Here is a 25,712-nt window from a genome sequence, read left to right on the forward strand (position 1 = left end):
TTGTACAGCCATGGACGGAGTCTCAGTCTATGCCACCCTCTAGAGGCCATGTGATGAAGCATTTCCGTTCCACATGACTCACCTGACATTGCCGTGTGTAGCCACACTGCAAGCTATGCTGGCGCCGTGGAAAAATATTTTTTGAACATGTGAACATGTGACCAAAACTATGTTAACACTAGTGTTTGTGTGTGTGAAAACTACAACAAAAGACTTTGATTTGGACAGTGATTTGCGGGAGGCTATTCCGGATTCTTGGCACTATTGTTAACATTGATTTTTATTTAGGTTAGAGAAATGTCTAAAAGTTCGGTCTTCCAGAGAGGGTAACCAGATGTGCACCAAAACACTGATTCACCCTCGCTCATGCTACTCCAGGTGCGCCCACCATGGAGCTGGAGGCACAGGATGTGGTGGTGGTGGAGGGAGAGAAGCTGCACCTCAACATCCCGTACAGAGCCATCCCCACACCCAAGATGGCGTGGCAGAAAGACACGTCAGAGCTGAAGGCAGATGACCGTCTGTCCATGACGGTGGAGATGACCAGCGCACACCTGGAGTTGCTGCGGTGCTTGCATGCCGACGCCGGAGCCTACGCCATCACCCTGGAGAACAGCCTGGGCACCGCCACCGGCACCATCAACGTCAAAGTTATCGGTAGGTTGATATCTCCTTCACGCCATCCGGACCTGGATGCTGTGTTCTTATGATAGATCTTAAGAAATGACATAAGAGGAGGGCTGTCTGGGTAGTGTCGAGGAAAAAGCACTCGCCTACCACTGCGGAGACCCGGGTTCAATTCCCGGCAGGTACCTCCGGCTTGGTCAGACCTTCCTACAGACAGAATTGGCCGTGTCTGCGGGTGGGGGCTGGTTGCTGCACTAGTCCCTCCTCTGGTTAGTCGGAGCGTCTGTTCAGGGGGGAGGGGAACGTCCTGCCAGTGAAACTCCTCGCTGTCAGGTGAAAAGAAGCAGCTGGCGACTGCACATGTATCGGAGGAAGCGTGTGCTAGTCTACAACTCTCCCAAGATTGGCAGAGGGGGCAGAGCAACGACCAGAACAGCAGGGAGAATTGGCAAAGTACAATTGGGGAGTAAAAGATTTAAAAATGACAAGAAAATTTTAGGAGGTTCCTTAAGAAGGCTCTTAAGTGTATTTCTTCATATATAACATCCATTTACATGCACAAAATGTTCCTGTTTTTGCCATTTTCCCGAAAAAGACTATTATATTCCTACTAAGCTGTTTACATGGCTAATGAAAATGTTGATATCCAAGTCTTTCATATTGTTAAAAGTAGGTGTGCTTCTGCTTCTGAGCAGAAATGTGGGCTTTTCTTTTGGGCTGCATCTCTGGCTAGTTGCTTTGCTTACAACACACATACTGTAGCTGAGCGTAAAAAGGCAAGAGGCCATGTGTGTAAAAACCCCAAATTCGCTGTATACATGTCCAAAGAATGCTCATAAAACACCAATGATATCGGCATATGCATATCCCACGTCTGAATCGGAAAATGCTACATTCAGAATAAGGCCTAATTTGGAATATCCAAACGGAATAAGGTAATTACATAACCTGTATCAAATTCGGAGTATTGCCCTATTCAAAATAATTCAAGGTTCAAGAACTTTATTTGGTTGTGCAATAGTGGTAAGCACACATGAAACATAAAACATAAAACATACAGTAGTGGAATTTGTTCATGGAAACATACTCGGTGTAAGAGATTATCCAAGCATTCAATTTCCCTGTAATACTTTAATAAAGGTACCTTAGTATCTCTTTCTGGATGTCACATTGGCTCACGGCCTCTTTCTGAAACCTGTCCCCTGAACCCTGCAGGCCTTCCTGGTCAGTGTAAGGACATCAGCTCCAGCGACATCACCAAGAACTCCTGCAAGATCAGCTGGGAGGCACCGGAGAACGATGGAGGCACCCCCATCATTAGCTACACACTGGAGCGCCGCGAGGCCACCAAGAAGACCTATGTGCCCGTGCTGTCCGGAGAGAACGTCCTTACCACCACCGTCAAGGACCTCTACCTCAACTGCGAGTACCACTTCCGGGTCAAGGCTTTCAACAAGGTCGGTGCCGGGGAATACCTGGAGCTGCGCAACCCGGTCATCTGCGAGGAGATCAAGCGTAAGTGCCATTTTCCGTTCAAGCCAAATAAGCCGTTTAATGTTGTCAGCTAAATACATACAGTACCCCTTCTCAATTAATGTCTCATATTGCTTAACTCTTGTGCCTCGTTTTAAAAGACTATGGTTTAAATTAGTACCCATCAAAAACTGCCATAAAAATATCATTATCATTATGTTCCACTTAAATATTTTATCAACTTCAGTCCTGATCATTCATAACTACCAAATATTCAATCATTTTCAGAATTGTAACCCTTTAAAGGCCAGTTTTTGTGATGATACCACCAATTTTGATAAAAGAAAACCCCAAAAATGTTTAATATTTTCAATATACTCAAGGCTTTTCTCCCTTTTCTTCTTTTTCTATAATCACAGTCAAAATTGACACAGCGCCCCCCGCCCACACACACACACAATTTGATCAATAACGCATCAAATGCCTGGCAAAGCCAAGGAAAAGGGAAATAGCATGTATTGGTTCTTCAGGGCAAATGGCAGAAAATGCCTCAATCTACTGGAAATAATAATCATTCCATATCTCAAGATTCAAAAACCTTTCACAAACAACTATGTTATGTTGTTTGATACTTAATCCACAGAAAAACCAGACCCGCCCATTTGTGTGGAGTGCCAAGACCCGACGTCCAAGTCCATAACGGTCACGTGGAAAGCTCCCGACTATGATGGTGGCTGTCTCATCCAGGGCTACATCCTGGAGAAGATTGTGAAGGATGGAGACCGCTACGAGAGGGTCAACCCCAACCTGGTGCCGGGCTTCTCCTACGTGGTGACGGGCCTGACGGAGGATACAGAGTACCAGTTCAGGGTCCGCGCCGAGAACGCTGCCGGACAGAGCGAGCCATCCCGCAGCTCGCAGCCCATGACGGCCGCAGACCCCGTTGGTACGAAAAAACTACAACCACACAAAACCATCTATCACCCCCAGGGGGAGATTTAGTTGGAACAGTCAGGACAGAAAACAGGGTGCATCATACTCAACAGCTAGAGGACAATAAACAACATTCTCAAGTTCTCTAAAGTCACAGTTAACTTCTCTGTCTGGTCAGTCTAGTAATACTGTATAGGAACGATGCTGCTTCTAACCCAGTGTTATACAATCTTTACACATTATTGGCAAAGTGAATAGAGGGACTTTTACCACAGATCATTGGCCGCGATCAGACAGGCTTTGTTTGCCAAAGACAAACAAGCCATATTACGGAGTATAATGAATAAAAGTGGTGCTAGTGGTTCTAGATGCGGAAAATGCTTTTTATTGTGTGACTTGGTCATTTGTACATACAGTAGAGTTTTGGATACATCTGGCTTTCATAGTACTTTTATGAAAACAACACAAGCACTTTATGATAAACAAAGACCAGATAAATGAAGCAATGACCAACCTCTTTGTTGTTGCCCACTTAGATTTTTATTGAACTGCTGAGCCAGTGGATTATTCAGAATAAAAATATGAAAGGGAACATTCATTGGTACAGTTATTCTCACTTCTAAAAAAAAGAAATATGGTTCCTTCACTGATTATAAACTGAATGTTTTGAAAAGCTGCTGCTTCTATGCTTTTAGTATTCCACAAAATACCAAAACATCTGCAGGAAACCTCATCTAGTTACCTCTTAAATGTGGAGAAATGCCAACTTCATGTCCACTTACCAGCAGATGTGCGCTCCATACTCATGATGCATTGTCCTCCACAACCTCCCGAGTCACCACATCATCATTGTGGATACACATGTAGTGCAGATCCAACACTATGAATTTATTTATTTATTAAGACAGTTGTTAAAAATACAAATGAACCGATAAAATACATACACCGGTATTAAAATTGTTGAGGAATAAAACACAATAAAGTCCATGACTTGTTTCCATTGTGGTCCTCGTTTGTAAAAAAACAACAACACACACACTCAGTGGTCGGCCCAGCACGAGCCTTCCAAGACAATACACACACCACAACAATACACACACCACAAACAAGAAACCACAAACAACGAAGACAGTTATACAATGCAGCTCATCAGCCATCCCTTCACTGCTCTTTTAAAATGGTTGGCAGTGAGTGACAATTTCTTTAAAATGGGGTAACATATTCCATTCTGTGGCTGCTGAGTACAGAAAGGTATTTTTCCCAGATGCAGTTCTAAACCTACAGGGGAAGAAATTTGACTCGCTAGCTCTGGTAGAGTACCTATGAGTATCGCTGACTAGTTATTTATTTACTTATTGTGATGTCTGCAATTTAGTTTTGATGTACTTGGGGGTACTGGTATACCACACAGTACATGGATAGTCATAGTGGGGTTGCACTAAAGCCATGGACAGCAATTTCAGGGTTTTTGTGTCTAGAGAATTGGACTTTCTGGCAAGGAATTAGTTTTTTTGGTTAACCTTGCTATGACTTTTAAGCCCATTCTCTCCCCAGTGAGGGACTGGTCCAACTCACAGCCTAGATAAGTAACACAGCTTTTAATTGATGCTACTGTGTTACCAACCTTAACATTAAAACCAGGTGAGCTACCCAACTTGACCTTGGTCCCAAAGAGAATAGACTGTCTTACCTAAGTGGAGAGAGAGCCTGTTATCTGTGAGCCATTTACTAACACTCTCCAGATCTGCACTCAGTCAGCTCTCCACTGATACCCTTATCCTTATGTGATACAACAAGGGCGGAGTCGTCCGCATACAAAAAAAGGGGACAAGAACAAGCAGCCTTCATGTCATTAACATAAAGTAAAAATAAGAGAAGGACCAAAGACACTTCCTTGGGGAACTCCACAGCTGTTGCGTCTTACCCCTGACTGAGTCCCATTTATATCAACCTTCTGTCATCGATCTGAGCTCTCAGACAATGCAAGCTCTCAGTAAATCTGCTTCCTTTAATGTTTCATTTCAGACAAACCAATGGTCACCCTCCATGCCCGCGTGCAATCCGGAGTTTGCATCAAGAAGGGCGAGGAGATCCGTATCGACGCCTACATCTCCGGCTCTCCTTACCCCAAGGTCACCTGGATGAGGAATGACGAGGACGTCACCAAGGAGCCCGCCAAGAAGGTCGTCCCCATCATCAAAAAGAAAACCAAGTCCAAGGTCTGTATCCGTAGAGAGTGGATTGTTTCGAAGAGTCAGAGTGCCAACCTGCACATTCAAATGTCCAACTGATATATTAAACCGTAGAATTGATTGATTGTATCTGTGAAGGTGCCGGAGCCCGTGGAGGAGTTTGTGACCCCGCTGCGTCAACGCCTGGGTCTGGACCAGACCAAGAAGGGCCAGACGGCTCTGATGATCCGTGACTCCATCAGGATCGACCACGGCATGTTCACCATCCAGGTGGAGAACCCTCATGGCAGGGCCACAGCTTCCTGCGTCGTCAACATCCTTGGTAACTTTCACAACCATTCAAATCTGTTTATAGCCTTTACATCCCAACTCTTGTTGGTCCCCATTTCACAGGAGTAACCGTTTTGCTCAATGTGAGTCGTCACAAGACAACATTTATATTACAACATTTCTCATTTCGGGACCCAGAAAAAAGTTAAACCCCTGGGGCCAGATTCATTCAATCACCAATGTGTTCTTAAGATACTGTAGATCTTAAGAAATGACATAAGAGGACATTTTAGGAGGTTCTTAAGAAGGCTCTTACTGTAAGTGCAATTCCTCAATATTTTCTTAGTAACAGTCTAATTTCTTACGAATATCTTTAATTTCTCAGACTAGGGCCTGACTTAATTCTGGTCAATAAAACTTAGGCTTACTGCCATTGAGGCTAGGAGATGAGGCTAGGAGGCAACCCAAAAGAGCTTCCATTGTCATGCCATTGTTTCCACGGGCACAACATGTCTAGAACATGCCTAGAAATGGATCTCGCTCTGAATGCGTATAATATGCGCACATATGACACTGACAGACAGTCCATCTCCTGTTGTGAAACAATTCCTCTGAACTGGCATGTTTTGTAACGGTAAAGAGTAACGTTAACTCGATACTTTTCAATTGTCAAATTAACGCTGTTCAAGCTCATTATGCGGTGCGGTTGGACAATTAATTGAAGAGGATGAGAATTAAATATGAAGATATACAAGAATTACACAGCATGTCAAGTTATTTAAGAAATACTTTGTATAGCTTATTTTTCTTTTACCATGCAACAAACGTTTTTTTTTTATTATTATTATTATTATTACTTGGGGTAAAGTAAACATTTTTTTAACTGATTAACTGATAGTATTAATCGGTTAATGTTTAAATGGTCGATTATCAGTTGACATCCCTACTTTGAACTATAACCTACTTGTCTAAAACGTGTTTGTTTATTTATTTATTTATTTATTTATTTTAATTATTTAATTATTTATTTATTTATTTATTTATTTATTTATTTATTTATTTATTTATTTATTTATTTATTTATTTAATTTATTTGACAGGGACAATGGACAGTCACAAACTGTCCCAGACTTTGCTAGGAAGCTAAATTTCATTTGCAGTCCCTGGGTCCCTAGATGTTACAAGGACAGTCAAAAACAATAAAACAATTTACAATCACAGTGTAAATCTGATACACATACATGTACATAATACAATTCAAGTACAAAAGAATAAAATACAATAAAATAAGATAATAAAAGGTGCACTACTAGGTATTGGGTGTTAATGACTACATGATTGTTAGGATTTCAGCCATGATTTCAGTTGGTTTTTAAAACTTAAAGTAAAGTTGGGGCTTTGTCTGATACTACTGTCTGGGAGTAGTAGAGTTCCCGATGTTTGTAGGTCTGATGGAAAAAGCTGATCAGCCAAATTCAGTGCGTCTCCGTTGTACTGCACAGTTTCCTCTGGTTGCGGCTGTTTGTTTTCTGATGTCTGAGCACAGTGAAACAAACTTTTTCAGAGGAGGAGCAAGATCACGGATAATTCTGTACATTAAACAAGTATTTGCATAATTGACAAAATTATCAAAGTTTAATAGATTGTACTTGGAAATAATATGACAGTGGTGATACCTAGCTGGCTTTTTGTCCAGGACTTTCAGGGTGTATTTGTATAGACTGTGCATTGGCTTGATGGTGGTTTTTCACACCTGAGACCAATTGGTAATACAGTAGGACAGGGATACTCAACTTGCATTTGGCCGGGGGCCACTTTTGCAAAATGGCAGGAGGCCAGGGGCCAGTTAATAAAAAAACATGAATGTAAATTTTTCTGTAGCGGATTGTAGGTTTTTGGGGTGTCAGCCGGAGTTTAGTCTCACTATTTTTTGCACACAGATTGTTAAGTTAGTTAAGTACATATACTTACTGTAAGTGCCTAGCCGGCGAGCAGATGTCCATATTTTACAATTTAGCTGGAGCTCAGTCAAACTTTATTTAACATTCGTTTTCATTGTGAATTAGAAAATGTCGGGGGGCCGCTCTGCACCCTTTCGAGGCCCGCATCTGGCCCCCGGGCCGCAAGTTGAGTATCACTGCAGTAGGATAAGTGTGGAAAAGTCATACAGTGCCTGTACAACTTGGCAGCATCTGACTGTTAAAAAGTTACAAAAAAAATTTGAGAACTTTCATTTCAACAATACCATTTATTTCCGTTTTGATAGGAAGAAACATACTGTAAAAAGAAATTGAAGATTTTTTTTTTCGTTCTTTCTGTCTTCTTAAGAGTGTTTTGTGAATCGAGTTTGATTAAGAATTGAATGTTGTTCTTAAACGATGACCTGAATCTAACACAATCTTAAATATTTTGTGACGCACAGACAAGCCCGGAGCCCCCATCAACTTCACTTTCGAGGAGACCCGGAACACATCGGTGATCTGTAACTGGGAGCCTCCTGTGGACGATGGGGGCAGTGAGATCCTCAACTACATCCTGGAGAAGAAGGACAACCGTAATGGGGAGATCGGTTGGATCACGGTAACCTCCACGCTAAAGGGCCAGAGCTGCCCCGTCACCAAGCTCATTGAGGGCAAGGAGTACATCTTCAGGGTCACCGCAGAGAACAAGTTCGGCTGCGGGCCGCCCTGTCTTTCCGAGCCGCTGCTCGCCAAGAACCAGTTTGGTAAGTCAGAGGAGAAAAATGACAAATAACACTCAACATATTATATAGGGCTAGTTAACTTATGAGCGCTGAGATCACAAAGTTATCTGATTGACTAATAAGTCCACTATTGTGACAACAAAAACAAAGAACACTTGACTGACTCGGTAAGGCGGTAAGGACTGACTGATTTTTCTGGTAAAGTCATCAAGAAACTTCACAAACATACGTTGTCTTTTATAAAGCATTTTGGCTAAGAATTGTATTTAAATGATTTTACATAATCTGTAAAATCAGACATGTCAATGTATTAAATACAGATTATTAGTAGTAAAGTGTATCAGTCAATATCAAAATAAAAGCTTTTATAGAAGCTAAAGAAACTATGGCTGTGCTTAGTCTGCAGATAAAACACAATGACAAAAGGCATAGTACACTGGCCCCTATGTCATTTTATGCTTTTTTAAGGTATCCAAAGGAGTTTTCCTTCTAAACAACTCATTTTGTATATATTATAGCTGACATTTAAATATTCTCTATAATTTTATTCCAAATAATAAAAAACACTGCTGCTATATTTAACTCCCACCCCCCGGTCCCTCCCCTCTCTTCCCCCCTCAGACCCTCCGGACGCCCCCAACACGCCCCGGGTGCACGAGGTGACGGCCAGCACTGCCCATATCTCCTGGCACGAGCCCAAGGACAACGGCAGCCCCATCCTGGGCTACTGGATCGAGAGGAAGGAGGTGAACAGCAAGTACTGGACCCGGGTCAACCGCGCCCTGCTCAACTCTCTGGAGGTGAAGATCAGCGGACTCATGGAGGGACTCACCTACATCTTCAGGGTGTGTGCTGAGAACCTGGCTGGGCCTGGGCCCTTCAGCGAGCCCACCGACCGCACTACGGCCATGGACGCCCTCCGTAAGTCTGCTCTCACTCCAGGCCCAACTCCTGACTGAGCTCAATGCGCGTCAGTCATGTTGTTTATTCAATCAAGGACACACATCACATGGAGGAGGCGGGACATCAAGCCATTGACTAGATGAGAACTTTAGCCTTTTTTCCCTCATCTCCCCTTTTACATCAAACATATTTCAACATAGGTTGACAGTTTCCTTCACAAAGGGCTGCAATTTTTGTAGAGTTCTATACATCCAAACAATTCAAAACAAAAATATAAATATGTATGAAAATAAATCAAAACAAAATAATAACAATACTGAAAATGACCAATGGTTATATACAAATTCACCTTACATAGACATACTGTACATATTCAGTACATTATACAGTGCATAGGTAAATATTCATATTATTTATTAAAAAAAATATATTTACACACATTTCACCAAATCTGATCTATGGTGTGTGAAATAGTGTGTGTGGTACATGGGCAAAAACTGTAGCCACCCCCCCACCCAAATCTGTGTAATTTAAAGGGCCCATATTTTGCTAATATAATGTATTATTATTTTATTGTTGGCCTCCACTAGAGTAGCTTTGCAGGATTCACAGTTCAAAAAACTCTTGTACTGGCTCTCACGTGCCCCCTTCGATTTCACCCTCTGTCTGAAACGCTCTGTTTTATTATTCTTCTGCGTTTCTGCCCGCCATCACAGCGCTCCACAGCGTCCCTCTGGTCGGAAGCTATATAGGCCTATTGCAACAACAAACACGAGGTAGAGCCCAGAGCGCTGTAGAGCGCTGTGATGGCTGGGCGCATCCGGCACAAATGCAGAAGAAGACTAACATCACTGGCACAGAATTGGGATAAAAAGAGCTACTTCTTAGCAGCATCGAGCTTTCTAACCCCGGCGGATCTAAACAATGAAGAGTTCTGCTTTGGTAGGTGGCTTTGGAATGTCTCTGTGACACTTGTACGACGAGCGGATTGGCATGTTCTGCTGCTTGGGACTTTTTTCTGGGCCTCACTTAGCGTTTAGACAAGGGACTGTGGAGGGTAACTGATAACTCACTTAAAGTTACATGACTGACACACATCCCAAAAAGGGCTAAGCTGTCTGGTGCTTTGTTCTTTTTGAAAGGCAAACAACACAGTTACCTTTCCTTCATAGCCGAAAAAACATTTAACGTGAGGCGTAAGAAAGACGAAAACTTGAAGACGGGATCGGGAGCACGCTAGGCTAGGCTAACACAAGTAGCTTAGCATAAAACACATCCGAGCAGACAGCACAAAGCACCAAGGCGGAAGAAACTCGCTGACTTTAAACGTCTAGACACTGCTTACAGCTACAGCTTTTAACCCGGACTGCTATCAGGAACTACTAGATACTTGGATAAACGCAGATGGCTGGCGGGTGCCAAGGTTGCACATCACCATGGCAACAAGGACTGTCTACGTCAGCTAGACCCCTGGGCCGTGGCTGTCGCTCAAATCCCGCGCTCTCCCATGGAATCTCATGATTCTTTCTCATGGGGGTAACTTTCAAACACTTTCACCTATTTATTTGAAACTTAGGCCACGTTTAATATGACCATCCAAGATTGTAACAAAATAAAGAAAAGCATAATATGGCCCCTTTAAAAATGCCCAAAATGTCTCCCAAATGCACCATAGAAGCTAGAAACAGTTGTATGCGTGAGCAAAACAACATGTGCTGCTGAATGCAAAACTGCTGCACTAACTGCATTCAGCTCTTCACACATGATTAGAAATATTAATTTTGTCCCCCACCCCCCTCAGTGCCCCCCGGCCCCCCAACTCCTAGGGTCGTGGACACTGCGAAGGACTCGGTCATCATTGCCTGGATCCCCCCCCTCTTCAACGGAGGAGGAGACATCCTGGGTTACCATGTGGAGAAGGTACTGACACCAGAACTACAGTGACCGGACAGGGTTATTACTGTTTGACGAGTAGAGATCCAACCTGCTTTTGGTCAAGTGCTGAAAAAACTAGTCACTCCACTTTTGGGTTATGTTTGAGTTGAAAAAGAAAGAAACAAGTTAAATGAAACAAAAATTATTGTAACCAAAAAGTGTTCATTGTAATTTAAAATCAACAACCAAAAGCAAAGAGTTTAGAGCAAAACAATCAGTTCTAAAGCTGTAAAACATTAAGTTGACCAAATATATAAATAAAAACACATTTAATACAAAAGAAATCTTGAATTTCAAAATGTTGCTGTAAGTATTTCGTTAATCGTTCTCTTTGTGGACTTAGTTTCACTCATTCACATTTTTTTTCTGGAGTGGAACCGTCACACTGCAAAGAATCTCCATCTTAACAACAATCATAATTTTCTTATAACAAGTGGAAAAAAATCCGCCAGTGGGTTTTGATCATTCCCCTTGTTTCCAATGCAAATCGACTTGTTTTCGAGAATTTCATAGAATCAAGTATAATTTCTTTGGCATACCAGTGCAGGAATCAAACATATATTAACCCATTAATCGATAATCTGAGGTATTTGCTATTTGCTATTTTTTTGCTGAAATGATTGAACACCACAAAGGCACCGGAACATCATTGTAAACATTGTAATACAATGTTGAAATACAGCACGTCTACAAGCACAATTGACAGCTAATGCAGAAAGTTTGGTTGGTTGATTAACTTGTTGAGAAGGCCTAAAACCCACATTTTGTATCTTCTACTTTGTATGTCAAAAGCTGTTTTTATATAAGGATTAATGGTTTAATTGATCGTTTACATGACAAATTAATCGATTACGGAAATGGGTTATGGATCCCTAGCTTTGGTGCTTTCTCGGGCCCGGGAAGTAACGTGTCCTGCGCCCCTGTGTGGCAGGTGTTGGTTGGAGAGAAAAACTGGACCCGGAGCACAGAGTTCAGGTGTAAGGATCTGACCTACACGCTGACCGGCCTGACGGGGGGAGCCGACTATTACATCCGGGTCATCGCCATCAACGATGCTGGGCCCGGAGCGCCCGGTGTCACCGAGCCCGTCACCGTCAAAGAGCCTGAAGGTACGGCCGTGGCACACTCATTCATTGTCTTATCCTTCAATACCATTTATTAAGGTCAAACAGATCGTAGCAATGTTTTTTTGCTTGTTGTCATGCACAATAGAATTCAGAGCAATCTGATCTTTCAAGATTCAAGATTTTTAATGTCACTCCGTTGTACAAGTACACACATGAAATTCGTATACTGTGGGCTCTGTTACAGACAAGGTGCGGTAGGTAAATAGTGCAAAATCACAGCAAACAACAAATAGGGCACAAAAACACAGCAAGCAACAATTGGACAATAGGCAATAGTTAAATAGGGCAACAATGTACACAGTGTATGTGTCCACGAGTGTCCAAGAGTGTGCAAGTAACACAGTGTTATTGCACCGCGCCTCAACTTTCTCAGCGCCTTGCAACATGCTATGGTGGTACAGTTCCCGTACCAGGGAGTGAAGCAGCCGGTCAGCAGGCTCTCAATGGTGCCTCTGTAGAAGTCCTTGAGGATTTTGGGCCTCAGGCCAAATTTCTTTAGTCGTCTTAGTCCGTGCAGTCGCTGTTGGGCCTTTTTGGCGACAGTGGTGGTGTGGCTGGCCCACGTCAGGTCCTGGTGGATGTTGACTCCCAGGTACTTGAAGCTGTCCACCCTTTCCATCACTGTGCCGTTGATGGTGAATGGGGGGTGAGTCTCCCTCCCCTTCCTGTAATCTACAATGACCTCCTTGCTCTTAGAGACGTTCAGGGAGAAGTGGTTGTCCTGCACCACTGTTCCAGGGCATCCACCTCTTTCCTGTAGGCCATCTTATTGCCATTGGAGATCAGCCCCACAATCGCTGAGTCATCCGCAAACTTCACAATGGTGTTTGAAGTCTGTGTCGCCACACAGTCGTGGGTGTAAAGGTCGTACCAGAAGGGGCTGGAGACACAGCCCTGCGGCACTCCTATGCTGATGTGTGATATGACCAGCTTCTCTAGGCACTTGCTGGCTATGGGTGTGAGGGCTATGGGGTGCCAGTCATTGAGGCTGGTCACCTTCTGCTGTTTGGGAATGGGGGTGATGGTGGCAGATTTGAAGCAGGAGGGGACAGTCGGGAGGGAGAGGGACTGGTTGAAAATGTCTGTGACTACCCCTGCCAGCTGTTGGGTGCAGACCTTGAGGACGCGTCCGGGGATGCCGTCCGGGCCGGCCGCCTTGCGTGGGTTGATCCGCATGAACGACCGGCATACCTCATCCTCTGTGATGATGAGAGGGGTGTCCTGGTCTGAAGTGTTGGCGGGTGAGGGGTGTGAGGATGCAAGGCAGTTCAGGTTGCCTGGGGGTGTGGGGGGAGGGGAGAGGGGAGTCTTGCGGCAGGGCACAGTGGGTTGGGTCGGGTGGGTGTTTGGTGGGTGGAAGGAGGGGGGGTGGGGGTAGGGGGGGTGCTGAGGTTTGGGTGGGGAGGTTGGGGGGCGTGGGAAAGGAGGGTGGGGGTGGCACAGGGTGTTGGGTGGGGGGATTGGAGGGGGGGGGGGGTAGGGCGGTAGGGTGGGTGAGGTGTTTGGGGTGTGTTGTTTTTCCCCCTTGAAGTCGGAAGCAGCATTGAGTCCTCTCCAAAGGTGCCGTGGGTTGTTGGAGTCAAGTTTAGACTCCAGCTGCTTGCCGAATTCCCTCGTTTTTTTTTTATTGTTGTTCTGAGGGTGTAGCGTGCTTGTTTGTATTCCTTTGGTGATCCTGAGTTGAAGGCAGTGGTCCATGCGCGGAGGGCTGCCTGGACATCACTGTTAGTCCATGGTTTTTGGTTGGGCATGATTTTTATTTTTATTGCGGGGACTACATCCTCTGTGCATTTTCTGATGAAGCTTGATACAGTGTCTGTGTACTCACTGAGGTTTCCCCCGGCCCTGAGTCCCTCCCAGTCCACCTGATCAAAACAATCCCTCAGAATAGCATCTGATTGGTCTGACCAGTGGTGGGCGGGGCCTCTTGTTTCAGTCTCTGTCTGTAACGGGGGACGAGGAGGATGGAGGAATGGTCAGATCTACCAAAAGGCGGGCGGTCTTTGAGTCATATTGCATGATTATCCATTGTAACCCTTTAAATTGCAGGCCATTAATTACACAGTAATGACAAGAAATAACTAAACAATATCCAAATAAAACAAATGTAATAACTAGCAATAGCATTACAATGATTGGTAATTACTGAGTAATATACAAGTAAAAAAAAACACTTTACCTTTAATTAATTACCAGTAACTTCTATTGTAATGACTAGTGGTTATTTTTAGACAATAATGGTATACAACACTGACAGAATTCATTGCCTATTATTTCCCTGGTAATTACTGGTAATGATAAGTGTGTGAGGCACACTAGAAATGAGCGCGCAAAGCGCACAGTATTATTGATAGACAATAGATCTTAAAAATGCTAATGTATCAAACTACAAAATGCCTACTTGTTTCTAAAGAACTTGATTGACAAAACAGAAAGTATATTGTCATGAGGATTAGATTTCAATCATAGCATTTGAGAGTGCTGTAACATTACCTGACGCTACATTACGCTGGCTGTGTCCTACAGAGGCTCCGGTAGTGAACTTGGACGTCTCGGTGAGGAACGGCGTGATGATCAGGGCGGGCGAGCCCCTGAGACTGCCGGCCGTGGTGACGGGACGACCGCAGCCCGAGGTCAAGTGGAGCAAAGATGACGGCGAGCCCGACAAGGAGAGGGTTCTGATTGAGACGGAGGGCAAGAACAACCTTCTGTTCATCAAGAAGGCTGTGAGGGCCGACCACGGGAAGTACCAGATCGCCGGAACCAATGCCAGCGGAACCAAGACCGCAGAGACCCAAGTGGACGTCATGGGTGAGTGGAATTTAATCTAGGGCTACGATTATTTTCATTATGTTATTTCATTATTATTTAATTATTAATGAGAAACAGGTGACATGAGATAGATTGGCTGAAAGCCTGCTGTAACCAACACATAAAGTCTGAAAGAGCTGTTGTTGTTGTTGTTGTTGTTGTTGTTGTTGTTTTTTCTTTTAATGTCCTCTTGATGAGCATGCCTCCAGACTCCGTAAATTCCGGACTATAAGCCGCGGCTTTTTTCCCGTTTTTTGGCCCCTGCGGCTTATATAACGGTGCGTCTTATCTATGGATTTTTTCAGAAAAAAAAAAAAAAAAAAAAAATCTCTCTTTTTTAGCACTCTTTCTAACTATAAATCCACTTCTGTTTTAATTTCCTCTCTTGCCCTCTTTTCACCACACCGCGGACACTGTGTGCACTGTAAAAATAAACAACGGTGGTGTTGTGTTATGTTGTTTTGTTGAAATGTTACGGTAATACGGTAAATGGGAGCTTCCTCAAACAGCCATCTCTTTCCCGACAATCCCCTCTGTGCGTGACCACTTACATATGGTAATTACGGTAAGCAAACGGCCACAAGCCCATCAACTCCCTCCCCCGACTACCAGGAGAAAATCACAAACTTCGGCGAATTCACACAAAGGAAGATCAAGGAATATTCCATCGAACCGGAGCAGATCATAAATATGGATGAAGTGCCTTTGACGTTCGACCTGCCACTCACTCGGACTGTTAACAAGAAGCGCCCTGGAGGATTCTTTCACCAAAAAAAAGCTTTGCTCGTTCTCGACAGCATGAGAACGAGCAGTAGATGATCATGAGGTGGTTTTTCAGACGTGTCGATATAGCAGTTTATCGCAAAAGTGTAATGGAAACACATTTTTCGCATTTGCACGTCATGTGACCCATATTATCCCTTGGAAAAGGAGCGGAAAATAAGTTTGGTAAGTAAGGTTCGATAGCCGTGTCAAAACCTCCGCAGCAAGTGGAAAACTTTGAAGCAACGCTACCTAGCAGAAAGACGAGTGTTGTGCAAAAGCGTAGCCGGGCAAATTAGATAATGTTTAATGGCAGAAATCGGTCCATGGTGACAGCAGGCTGCCTGTGTGCGCGCATTTGGCACAGCGGCGAGATGAGAGGATGAAAAGCACACACTGGTGCGGTGGTGCTGTCTGAAGTGAATACAGTGACTGTGAGTAGGCTAATACATTGCACACGTTTCAGGTGCAATTATAGAACCAAATCAGCCTTTTCCCCCCTCCATCTCTAAATCGGACCAGTTGTAGGCTATTAGGCTACCTTTTTTCCTCTGCCTGTCGCGCTGACTGCATTCACGCAGCCAGCAACATTTTGCGACTCATTTTCTTTTGAATTGATAATCAGGCTCGTTTATATGCATTGTAACTTCATGTTGGGATTTCCATTGACCATTGGTTGGATTTGAGCATGCAGGGGACGGGATATGGGGCAGATCCCCGTGCGTATTCACTGTGGCAGCTGCTGCAACGGGGAATCACTCAAACGCAACTTCAATGGAAACGCCTACAAGTCGCAATTGTACATTGTCGAAGTTGTAGAAATATCGCAATTCTTTTGCGAAAAACTGTAATGGAAACACAGCTATAGATGAAGAGGAGTTCGTTGGTTTTGAGTGACAATGAAGGAGAGAGGAGAGGAGAGTGGTTGACGAAGCCACCCTGAACCTGTTCGTTTCCGACACTGAAGATGAGGACTTTGGTGGTTTCAGTACGCAGGAAGAAGAGGAAGACGAGCATTAGTGACTTGACTTCTCTGGTTACAGGTTTGCTGCACATATAGCCTATTGTTGTGTGATTTTGTCTGGGGATTAGTGACCTGACTTTTGTTTTGTTTTGTTGAAATGTTAATAAATGGGAGCTTCCCCAAACAGCCATCGCTTTCCCGACATTCCTCTCTGTGCACAAACCCTTTCATATGGTAATTAAACATCAAAACACCCGCGGCTTATAGACCGGTGCGGCTTATAGAAGAAAAAAATAGTCAATTTTGGTCCCGCGGCTTATACACCGGTGCGTCTTATAGTCCGGAATTTACGGTAGTCAAATGCAGGAAATCTGTTCAAAAGTAATCCAAAAGTAACGGAAAAGTTACTTTTATATTACTTTAATATTGTGTGTGCTGATTTTTTTTTACAGCTAATTAGTAATTGTATCGGATTACATTTTTAAAGTAACCCTCCCAACCCTGTGTGTGCGCGTGCGTGTGTGTGTGTGTGTGTGTGTGTGTGTGTGTGTGTGTGTGTGCAGACGTCCCGGGACCTGTGGTGGACCTGAAGACGGTGGTGGTGACCAAGAAGAACATAGTACTGACGTGGGCTGACCCTCTGGATAACGGGGGCAGTGACATCATCGGATACGAGGTGCTGAGGAAGGATGCCAAGATGAAGCTGTTCCGCCAACCAGTGGAGACGGCATCGTGCCGCTGCGACGTGGAGGGCCTGTGTGTGGGAGAGGAGTACGACTTCAGGGTCCTTGCCAGGAACAAATATGGGGATGGAGCCCCCGCCGACCTGGGGCCCATCATGGCTGTGGATCCTCTAGGTACTACCATGGATCTATTACATTAACTGGATAGGGTGTACACAAACCACCTCATGCTATACTATACTATATTGGCCCAAGCTTAGTACAGAGGTATGTTTAAAAGTTCAAATCTATCAAATTACCAACATTTACAGAATTAATAAATACTAGATTATCAGGCCGCTATGCAGCCTTCAAATCTAGTTTGCTGGGACTCCAGCCCAGTATTATGTTGTGTGTGTAAGGTATTGGTGGCGCTATGCCGTATTGCATGAAATTCGGCACTGAACTCCATCAGGTACCCCTAAGCGCACTCCCCGAGGTTGAAGTCGATCCGACAAATGGTTCTCGAGATAAACCACTTTTTGTGTTGCCAGTAGGTGGCGCCATGCCGAATTGCACGAAATTTGGCACCACAATCCGTCAGGTCCGCCAAGTGCATTCCCCAATTTTGAAGTCAATTGGATGAATGGTTCTGGAGATAAACCACTTTTTGTGTTTGCCAGTAGGTGGCGCTATGCCGAATAGCACGAAATTAGGCACTGAACTCTGTCAGGTCCCTGTAAGCGCACTCCCTGAATTTGAAGTGGATCCACCAAATGGTTCTCGAGATAAACCACTTTTTGTGTTTGCCAGTAGGTGGCGCTATGCCAAATTGCACGAAATTCGGCAGTGCACTCCATCAGGTCACCCTAAGCGCACTCCCCAACTCCCTGCAGCCCAATGTCACTTTCATGACAAAATGTGGCACAAAACGTGACTGACTGACAGACAGACACCGCTACCCGCCCACAATATATAGACAATTATGCAGTAATATGTGGTTTCGTAAACCAGCAGTTATTTGCTTTAAGCTGAGACCTTAAGGTTCTGTCCGTTCTGCTCTCCCACCAGGAACTCCGACCGCTCCCGAGAAGCTGCACTACACCGACCGAGGGAAGAGCACTATCACCCTTGCCTGGGACCCGCCCCGCTCCGACGGAGGCAGCCCCATCCTGGGATACTACGTGGAAAAGATGAGGTCAGACACCATCGAGTTCGACGTGGCCAACCGCAAGATGTTCCCCGAATGCTTCGGGACCCTCGAGAACCTGTCAGAGAACCAGGAGTATGAGTTCCGCGTCAAGGCTGTGAACGAGGTCGGAGATGGAGAGGTGTCCAAGCCCATCGAAGTCAAGATCCAGGATGACGAGAGTAAGGAACACGCACACAGTCACCAAAGCTTACGTCTGCTTATGTCTTCCTGTGTGTGACGGCCAACTTTGTTCTTTGCTTTCAATGGAACAGCGCTGACAGCTGAGCCTTCAAATTGATTTTAAAGGGACAGTCCACACCGAAATCTTACCTATAGTGCTATTCATCCATCTAGACCATTTATGTCTGAGTTGCCCAGTTTTGGAGATATCGACCGTAGAGATGTCTTGTCTTCTCTCCAATACAATGGAACTGGATGGCACTCGGCTTGTGGTGCTCAAAGCGCCCAAAAAATATATACTTTTGAAAAACTCAACAGCAATATATCTTTCCAGAAATCATGACCCGGTTACTCAGGATAATCCACAGATGATATTTTATGATCTGCATCAGCTAGCTAGCAAAATACACCTGAGCTAGCACCTAGCTAGCAGCTAGGTGCGTGCGCGTGTGTGTGTGTGTGTGTGTGTGTGTGTGTGTGTGTGTGCGTGCGTGTGTGCGTGCGTGTGTATTTTCTGGTTCGGGGGTGTCTCTGCAGTAGGGCTGTCACTTTTCATTCGAAATTCGAATGCAACTTCGAATGTGGGGGAGGGGTTCGTGTTCGATATGTAAATTGACTGTTCGATTTTTTTTTTTTACCAAAATTAACCAACTGCTGCTTGCTGGTAATGTTAATCCCATGTCAGAAAAAGTCTCCAGATTTGTCGCGTTAGTCTCTTCTGAGAAAGATTGTCTCCAGGGTCTGAAAAGTTGTCTTGATTTGGATGCAGCCAAGTTTGTGAGGCAGTGTTGTGACTGTGAGCGTCCAAGCTAACACGTCGGGCTGATGCCCGGTGGGTTGCGTAAGTTGAAACGTAAGCTAGTTTGAACGTAAAGTCTCACTAAGTCCGAGTTTACGCACTACTAAAAATATTTGGGTTGCACCAAGTGAAATAGTTACAACGTAGGCATAAGTTAGAACTTAAAATTTACACCTACGTCTTACTAGGTGTAAAGTCCTCCGTAAAATAGCAGTTGGCACGGATTGCAACTTGGCACCGTGGCGCATCGTTGTTTTGCGTCCGCAACGCGCTCTCCGTGATAAATTACACCCTTTGATATTTATGACTCACGCTTTTGTTTCCCACAAGCTGCAGCACTGCATACAAATTAAAATAACCGCAACAATTTAGTGAGGCAGGATGGTGGTATAGCCTACAATACTGATGAAGAGCTCACAGATAAACGTTGACAGTAATATGAACCTAAACGAACGTTACTCAATAACGTTCTCATTTGATTAGTGTTGATGAAATATGAAAGCACTAATTTGCGGTGGGCAACATGTCCTGTTTTCACTCCACTTACTTAAACAACCGTAAATAAACACCGTTTCCACCGTGCTTTTCACTGATTGGTCACAGATACTGTACACGTCATTGTCTGCGACACTATTTTGGTTAGTATGGACTTTAGGGTCTACTAGTTAAGATGTACCTTACGTCTCCGTGGTGCAACCAAACAAAGACACAACTTTAGTGTCAAACTAACTAGTTTGAACGTAGCAGTTAGTGTGGACTTTACACCCTAACTTAAGACAGAACTTACGTTCAGCTGGTGCAACAGGCTGCTGGACTGAATTTTTTTTTTTTTAAATTAATTAACCAAAAAACTTCGAATATATTCGAACGAATTTCGGGCAATTAAAGTTCGTTCGAATTTTATTTTGGGAAAAAGTGACAGCCCTACTCTGCAGTCCTCTCTTATGCCATGTTAGGAAAAAAGGGGGAAACTTTGTCGACACTGGCTTTACACATTTGTGAAAATATAATGTGTAACATGAGCACAGATTTAGAATTACACAATTGAGTACCTCAGTCTATACACACATGCTTATAAAAATACTTTTACTATTGACTTTTGGTCTCTATTACACCCATACTTTTCTCATGACAGTAGTTCTGAGCTGATGAGCGGTTTGTGTCTGTAGTTCCTCCGGCGATTACGATCCTGAAGTTCTTCAAGAAAAACACCATCGTGGTGAAGAAAGGAGCGGCCATCGACATCCCGGCCGAGGTGCTGGGGCTGCCTCTGCCCACGCTGACCTGGCTCAAGGACGACACAGAGATGCAACAGCCCAAAGAAGACGAGGTGAAGATGACCATGGAGACCGAGGAGGTGAGAACCAATCAGATTATATCGGGTACATTTTTTTATTTTTTATTTATACAAACTGGAAATTGAGCGCACTTTCTGGCCTACCATGCGTCGTCATCTTCCTCCTTGCTCCATTGTGTGACTCGTCAGTCTAGGAGTAGCCGCCAAGTAGCCGGGTACAATGACGCTGGGCTCCGCGAGTCACGGGGCTGTAAAAAAAGAACGTCACATGTGACATGAGTCACATGGTTTTAGATGGGTCAAAGTAATATTTCCTGTGTATCTTGCCCATTCTATGGCCAGACGAGTTGTAATATATTGTCATGTCATGGTGTTTTGGGGTCATTAATAAACGAGATTGATTCTGTTATTTTTCAAAAAAAAATTGGGGTAGTGCAATTTTACATTGAAGTCAACGGGGAGAGGCTTGTGTTTTCGCCCTAAAAGGGGGTGGTAACCGATCTGATGTATGCTGCCTCGGCAGCTCAACTGTTGGGCAATTGTGCGCCCCGCCAACCTCCTCTCCAGTTATGTATAGAGTGATGTATTCTATGCTTTTTATTTCATTGTTATTAGAAATTTATTTTATTTTATTGGCTGGACACGTCTTCACCTCAGAAATAGTAAAATAAAAACGTTTCATTTTATTTGACATTGTTTCTCAATGAAAAGCGCATGACAAATAAAATGTCTTGATGGTCTTTTTCTTTTAAACTTTTAATGTAATTTAATTTAATTTTATATATTTTTTCTGAAGAACTATACATACAAAACACAATGTTATAGGACTAGTCTGTAAAAGAAAGGGAAAAAAGAGGCACAGCACTTAGAGTACATATAGTGAAACATATACAGATATACAGTGTACGCTACGCATAGAGTGTATGTATATATCTATATAGCTATATCTATCTATATACATATACAGTATATATATATATATATATATATATATAGTACATACATATACATATAGTGTTACATATAGTAGTAATATCTTACTTACTTATTACTTATGCCTGACACCCCTCCAGGCATAAAGGCCGTCGGCAAGGGAATTCCAGAGTTCTCAGTCATTTGTGTTCTTTTATATACAGTAGTAATAATATAGTGAAATTATTATTATTATTATTTTTTACATGGATTTGATTCATGTCCAATGTCCCCAATACAGTCATTTGTTCACAGTTGTTATTTTTACATTTCTGCAGAAAAAGACGAGTCCTTCCATAGCTATCGTGTCCTATTTTTTCCAGAGTAAATAATCCGTCCTGTGTGTTGGTTAAACCAGGTGAACAGAACCACTCAGAGAACCAAGATCGCCCTTGCTGAGACCATCAGGCAGGACAAGGGCAACTACAAGCTGCTGGCTGAGAACTGCTATGGCAAAGCCCAGCACATGATCCGTGTGGAGATCCTGGGTGAGCACACGACCTGGGGTGGCATCAGTCCCCCTTTTGGCAAAATGTTAAATGAGACACATAGAATAAAGGGATTTCAATGAAATAGCACTATTTTAAGCTTAGATTTGGTTGTTTTTCCTGACGGAAGCGTTTGTCAGAAATTTGAAAATCCGATGGTGATTTCTGTTTTTACAGTTTCTGGCTATGATGAATGATGTAGTTTTGGTGACCTTTTAAACAAAGCAAGCCTTTCACACCAGCAAGCAGGGTTTAGGGTTCAGATTATCTGCAGTCAGAGAAAGCTATTTCATCTAGTCTCTGTCATTTACCTAAACTAGAGCCCGACCGGCCGATATTGGCCACCGATATAGATATAGATATAGACAACATGTTGTGTGTGAATATATATATATATATATATAATTTTTTTTTTTTCCAATATTTTATTTTTAATTTTTCTATAGAACACAAACAAAACAAAACAGACAGGCTCAGACACAAGAAAAGAAAAGAAAAAACAAACAAAAACAAACATACAACATAATGAACATTCAACATTCAACACCAACATACAGTGGTGCTACCAGCCACGTAAGGTGCTTATGTGCTTGCAGTCGATGTACCATAGATCTCACGCAAGCGGTCTATAGAAAACCAGTTGGGCGAGTCACCCGTCGCCCCTAACCTCATTGAGATAGGCTAAAAACGGGTCCCATATATTTTGAAAAATGTCTAAGTGAGTTGGTTCTCAGGAACCTGAGTCTCTCCATCCGTATAACAGAGATCATGTCCATCAACCACAATTGGAAAGAGGGTGAAGAGGGGGACTTCCATTCCTTAAGAATTAGTTTTTGGCAACAGTTGTCCCCAGTGTTAAAGATTGATGCACAGCTGTAGTGAAGTCCAGAGAGGACTCCGAGCAGCCAAAGATGGTGAGTTCTGCCTCCGGCTGAAGGGTTATTTCGTAGGCCTTAGAGTACCAGTCAAATATTTTGGCCCAGAATCCTGCCAATGAAGGGCAGAACCAGAAGGCATGAGACAGAGTGCCCTCTGATACCTGACATCTGTCACATAGTGAAGAGACAGAGGGGTAGATCTTGTGCAACTTTTGCTTAGAATAGTGAAGACCATGGGTGACTTTAAATTGGATCAGCTGGTGTCTACTATTAACTGAGCAGAGCTGCACCACAGACAAACTCCTATCCCATACAATATCAGATAACTCAATGCCAAGTTCTCCCTGCCATGCCGTGATGCAGTTGTCAAACAAACATACAAACCTAGAAATTAGATGCTTGGAATAAGGAGGGCTCAGCAAAACATTGAAGAAAGCATGTTCATCTGGAAGTGTTACCTTGGATCGAACATAATCCCTGATTTGCAAGTATCTGAGCCATGTTGTGTATATTTGATCCTTTTTCTTAACTCAAGTTATATCTACTTGTTCTATTTGTGTTTTTGTATTTCTAGTTATTTATAATTATTAAATTCCCAGTGAAGTTTACGGTTTCAGTGCACTGATGTCATTTTGGACAATAAAGTTTATTGTTAAACTGTAAAATATCCTGCCTACATTGCATATCTCAAGTCACGTCAAGTCAAGTCATATCTTTGTCAAGTGTTTGAGATTTGAGGGATCATTGCAAACAATGCATCTAATATAATTTGTATATATAATATAAGAATGCAGGATTTTTTTTACTCCCTAATATCGGTATCGGCATCGGCCCCAAAAATCCAGTATCGGTCGGGCTCTAACCTAAACCTCCTGAGAGCCATGTTGTGTCCTCCCTGCAGACCGGCCCCTCCCTCCCAGGAACATTATGATCTCTGACATCAAGACAGACTCATGCTACCTGACCTGGGATGCCCCGGAGGACAACGGAGGAAGTGACATCACTAACTACATCATAGAGCGCAGAGACGCCAGCAAGAAGAAGTCCGACTTTGAGCTGATGACGATCAACGTGATCGACAGGAGATACGGGGTAAGTCGCCTAAAACCTGTGACTGCTAGTGATTCCCACAGGTCCTTGAAATCCTTCAAAGTTGATGAATTTGAGAGAAAAAACAAGGCATTGAAAGTTTTTGAAAATAGATATAAATAGACATGGGTCATTGAAAGTGCTTGAATTTATAGATGTTGTGCAAGAATAGAAATTAAAGTAAAAAAAAAAAGTTATTTTGATATCATTTTACTTACCATCTCTCTTTTTAATAGTTGTCTCTGAGGTTCTGGAAAGCTGCTAGTTCTCATTAGAAACATTCGCAGTGTTGTAACAGTAATTAACCTTGATCCATGTCTCAAACTATGTCGTGTTGGGTCCTTGAATTTGAGGGAATTTGGCTTGGAAAGTCTTTGAAAAGTCCTTTAATTTGATGTTTTAGGTAGGTGTGAGAACCCTGTGTACATCTCAAATGCAGGAAAAAAACAAACAAAAAAAAAAAACGTGATTGCCAGAGTAACATAATAATTGAAACCGCTCTTCTAACCTTCAGGTCTACAAACTGGCAGACAAAGGCCAGTACCAGTTCAGGATCAAGGCGGAGAACAAGTATGGCGTGAGCGATGGCTGTGACTCAGAGAAGGTCGAGCTGAGGGACCCGTTCGGCCTGCCTGGACCTCCGCGCAACCCCAAGATCATCTCCGGCACGGCCACCGCCATGACCCTGACCTGGGACCCCCCTCTGGACAACGGGGGCTCCACCATCCAGGGATACTGGCTGGAGAAGAGGGAGAGGGGCGCCATCTACTGGGGCCGCGTGAACCGTGCCCCAGTCACCAAGCCTGCGGTGAAGGGCCTGCAGTACACGGTGCTGCGGCTGATCGAGGGGACAGAGTATCAGTTCAGAGTGTATGCCTGCAACGCCGCCGGCCTCGGCCCGCACAGCGAATACACCGAGTGCCGCTTCGCCCAGGACCCCTACAGTGAGTAGCACCGCTCCGATGCTGGTCTGGGCCAGGGGCGTCGAACTCATTTTATTTGCGAGCCAATTTGGTGTCAAGTGGGCCAGACATAGACAATTATTTCATTATAACACCTCCACATTTTCCTGTTAATTTTAGTGTAAAGAAGTACAGGTGCATTTAAAGAGCATTCACAGTGAATGGACCAACCATTTACACAACAGCCTGAGATGTGTTAAGAAAAAATAAGGGCAATTTCAACAATATTATACCTCAGTTTTTCCACATTCCACAACCATAAAACAATTGGTGGACACGTTTAGGCTACTGCTCATTAAGACTGATGGCAAGGATAATGGCAATACACTGCTCAGTAACATGACACAAAGTGAATATATTTGAATGTCAACTAATAAGAAGTTTAAATGTTACAAATACTCTGTAGACTCTCTGGAGGCGGACTATCTAAATATTATAAAGTGTTACCTTCTTCTCTATATTCAAGAATAATGAAAACAGCTTAATTATATT

General features: G+C 43.5%; 1 protein-coding gene across 1 annotated transcript in view; it reads left to right on the forward strand.

Annotated features, from left to right (window-relative positions):
- The window catches only part of ttn.1 (titin, tandem duplicate 1), a 252,137-nt gene that overhangs the window by 67,764 nt on the left and 158,661 nt on the right, over window positions 1-25,712 (forward strand). The window contains exons 48-63 of the mRNA XM_083637998.1: window positions 379-657; window positions 1,843-2,142; window positions 2,744-3,046; window positions 5,059-5,252; window positions 5,364-5,547; window positions 7,918-8,220; window positions 8,821-9,120; window positions 10,904-11,022; window positions 11,969-12,146; window positions 14,691-14,975; window positions 17,265-17,558; window positions 18,435-18,734; window positions 20,704-20,891; window positions 22,162-22,291; window positions 24,071-24,261; window positions 24,773-25,202. Coding sequence (XP_083494124.1) covers window positions 379-657; window positions 1,843-2,142; window positions 2,744-3,046; window positions 5,059-5,252; window positions 5,364-5,547; window positions 7,918-8,220; window positions 8,821-9,120; window positions 10,904-11,022; window positions 11,969-12,146; window positions 14,691-14,975; window positions 17,265-17,558; window positions 18,435-18,734; window positions 20,704-20,891; window positions 22,162-22,291; window positions 24,071-24,261; window positions 24,773-25,202 — 3,978 coding nt within the window. The remainder of the gene's footprint in view (window positions 1-378; window positions 658-1,842; window positions 2,143-2,743; window positions 3,047-5,058; window positions 5,253-5,363; window positions 5,548-7,917; window positions 8,221-8,820; window positions 9,121-10,903; window positions 11,023-11,968; window positions 12,147-14,690; window positions 14,976-17,264; window positions 17,559-18,434; window positions 18,735-20,703; window positions 20,892-22,161; window positions 22,292-24,070; window positions 24,262-24,772; window positions 25,203-25,712) is intronic.

This window comes from Poromitra crassiceps (genome assembly GCF_964638095.1).
Source record: "Poromitra crassiceps genome assembly, chromosome: 6".
Taxonomy (NCBI): Eukaryota; Metazoa; Chordata; class Actinopteri; order Beryciformes; family Melamphaidae; genus Poromitra; species Poromitra crassiceps.